Raw genomic sequence first — 3,180 nt, 5'->3', positions numbered from 1 at the left:
TAATAGTTCATTATTAAATATAGGCGGAAAAATAAATTTTAGATTAATAAAAGCTTATACACTTAACATAAAGATCTGTTAAAAATATATAAATGTTTTTTAAAGTGAAAATGTTTATATCGAAACTAATTGTCAAAAATATCTAACTTTTAATGGCTCAACAAAATTTATGTAATACTAGGGGGCTCTGCTCCTTGCGAGTTCACTCGCCAACCCAGGCTATATTCATTCGTACTCTTTTATATTCAACAATATGTATGTGCTTTCAACATTCCCTAGAAAAGACATAAAATTTTGTTCTAGTTTTTTAGTTCTTAAATAAATTTGATGTCTCTTCTAGAGAATGTTAACAGCACATATATATGTATATATCATATGTATATATCATATAACATAGTATATATAGTGTTCTAGTATACATATTGTTCAATATGAAAGAGTGCGTATGAATATAATGTTTGTCCATCTTCATGCGATCATGTTAACGTTATAAAATAAAAATATACCGGCACATATTATTTTTTTTCATAATAGAAAGATAATATAAATGATGTTAGTAAAATATACAATGGTATATTGCAAACTATAAGGTGTATTGTTATACGATTGTACAGCACTCAAAAACTTTTCTACAGACTTTACATTATACATAGAGACAAACAGATACATTACTTTGTTTATAGTTATTAGAATATATGATGAATATGATGTCTACAGCTATATAATTACTATCCCTAAAGTCCTGAAAATTGCTCAAAATCTTATCTTGTAATCGCACTAGGTTTATGATGCGATGATATCAATATCACTGTCTGTGATTGAAGTATGTTTTACCAAAAACTTGCTATTGAGATACAATGTACATAAATATAAATTTAATACAATAAAATTAAAAAAATCTGCAACATAATACTAGATTCTGTATAATTTACGATTCTTGTATTTAAAAAATGTTTCATTAAGAAAATATAAAATTTTGATTAATATATTATAAAAATAAAAATTAAAGAAAAACTATGTAAATCACTTGCACATAAAATAAGAATAATAAAACAATAAAATATTTAAATAATTAACAACTAAAAATTTTTATAAATTCATAAGTCTAACTTTGCGTAATAAATACAATTTTTATAGCATATCAAAAATATCTAATTATTCATTAAAACGTAAACAATTTAGAATATCTAATCAAAGATTAAGACATTTAAGACTTAAGACTTGTACTATATTTTTATTGAGCTCTTGGTACGAATTTGAGCCAAAAACCAGATTTCGGTATAAGTTGAATTGTTGCCATGGACAGTTCCATGGGAATAGTTGATTTCTTGGATTGCTTTATGAAAAAATCGCGTACTAAATAATAAATCAAAGTCTTTGCTTCCAATTGTGCGAAACGAGAAGCTGCAAATAAAAAAAAATAGGTTAAAAAAAATATTAAAAAATAATCAAATGTATTAACCTACCAATACAAATTCGTGGCCCTGTTCCGAATGGCAAATATGTGAATGGCTTAATCTTATTCTTATTTTCCTCATTGAATCGTTCTGGATCAAATTGTTCGGGATTCTCGAAATATTTTGGATCACGATGAATACCAGCAACTGGTATCCATATATTGTCACCTTTTTTAATTTCAATTTTTTCATTATCAGCTTCATAAATAAAATCTTTATTGCATTCACGATCAATAGCGCCGGCTGCTGGCCATTTTCTCAATACTTCTAACACTACCATATCTAAATATTTCATACCCTGCAATTCTTCATATGTTGGTGCCTTGCCATCAATTTTTTTATCAAGCTTTGAAATTTCTTCATAAAGTTTTGCTTGAACTTCTGGATTTTCCATAAGTTCATGCAATGCAAAACACACTAAAACTGCTGAAGTTTCGAAACCGGCAAGAAAGAAAAAGAAACACTGAGCTACCATATCGACATCGGTCCACTCACGATTCACTTTTGGATGTTCAGATTTAATGAGACCACGTGCCTCCATAAGCATATTAATCATGTCAGGTCTTGATATACTATGCTCTACACGATATTTCATTGTACCAAGGACTAGATTCATAAAGTAATCACTAAACTTTTTATCAAATAATTCAATTTTTAGAAACTGTAAGTAAAGTAAATTAATTTTACACCAACGACTTTAATAAATTTAGATTTGAACTTTAACAAACCTTCATTATAGTCTTGAAATTGTCAAACAAAAAGAATTTAAGATACTGCCAAGCAGTGAATTGGGTTACTTTCTTGCTCATTACGAAAAATTCGTTATTTCGGTCACTTAGTGAATTCACTTGTAAGCCAAATGCCGCGGAAGCTATAACATCACTAGTAAAACAAGTGCAATAATCTTTAAATTCAATTTCAATTCCCCCCTCACTGGAACATGTAGTAGTTTCTTGCTTAAGATATTTTGCTGTATCTTGGGCTACTTGATTGATTAATTGATACATTTGGCGCATTTTACTGCCAGTGAATACTGGACTTAACGTACTACGCATGTCCTTCCACTTAGCATCTCGTAAGGAAAATAGAGAACTACTAATCAGATTTCCCTCATCATTGTTGAAAATTGATCGGTGATTGACGAAATGATCAAATTCTTTCACAGTTACCTGTTTTATAAGTTCAGGATCACGTAACATACAAACCGGTGTCCGCTGATCGTAAATTCCATAAACTCTAAAAATGTTTATAATATTATATTTTGTGATTATAAATAATATTTATTATAAATATTATAAATTATTATAAATAATATATTGTACTAAAGATTTGTTGTTTTTTTAAATTTAAACTGTAGAAATTCTTTAAAAAGTATAGTCGTTACAGAGATCGTATGGACTTGTATGTAAGTAGTGAAGTTTTTGTCTGTCAAGAGCATGACATATACAAGGATTGTATTTAAGTTGTCGATGTTTTAGCTTATTTAAGAAATAATCCCGAAGTAAATGTTTAAGTATTATTTGGTTTGCAAAGTAGCTTATTTGGTATTCTCTTTTGTACGATGAATTATTCCTCTGGTTATTGTTGACATACGCTGTTAATCTAGGGTGTGTACTTTATTCTCTAATGATTTAATAATACATAGGCCATTTTTAAGGTAATCCAACAATGTAAGTTGGAACATTAATCTCGCTTGACTGTCATAGCATATAATATAAATGTT

At 28.3% G+C, this 3,180-nt stretch overlaps 1 protein-coding gene across 1 annotated transcript in view; it reads right to left on the bottom strand.

The window, feature by feature from the left end:
- Window positions 1-1,135: 1,135 nt before the first annotated feature.
- LOC119674045 (probable cytochrome P450 9f2) overlaps window positions 1,136-3,180 on the bottom strand; it is a 10,423-nt gene continuing 8,378 nt past the window's right edge. Inside the window, exons 2-4 of the mRNA XM_038085167.1 lie at window positions 2,186-2,693; window positions 1,467-2,118; window positions 1,136-1,404 (exon numbers count right to left, since the gene is read on the bottom strand). Of these exons, the coding sequence (XP_037941095.1) occupies window positions 1,235-1,404; window positions 1,467-2,118; window positions 2,186-2,693 (1,330 nt within the window). The 3' untranslated portion in view covers window positions 1,136-1,234. The remainder of the gene's footprint in view (window positions 1,405-1,466; window positions 2,119-2,185; window positions 2,694-3,180) is intronic.

The sequence above is a fragment of the Teleopsis dalmanni genome, chromosome 2 (assembly GCF_002237135.1).
Source record: "Teleopsis dalmanni isolate 2A chromosome 2, ASM223713v2, whole genome shotgun sequence".
NCBI lineage: Eukaryota > Metazoa > Arthropoda > Insecta > Diptera > Diopsidae > Teleopsis > Teleopsis dalmanni.
The sequence above is the reverse complement of the archived record's forward strand: the minus strand, read 5'-3'. Positions and strand labels throughout refer to the sequence as shown.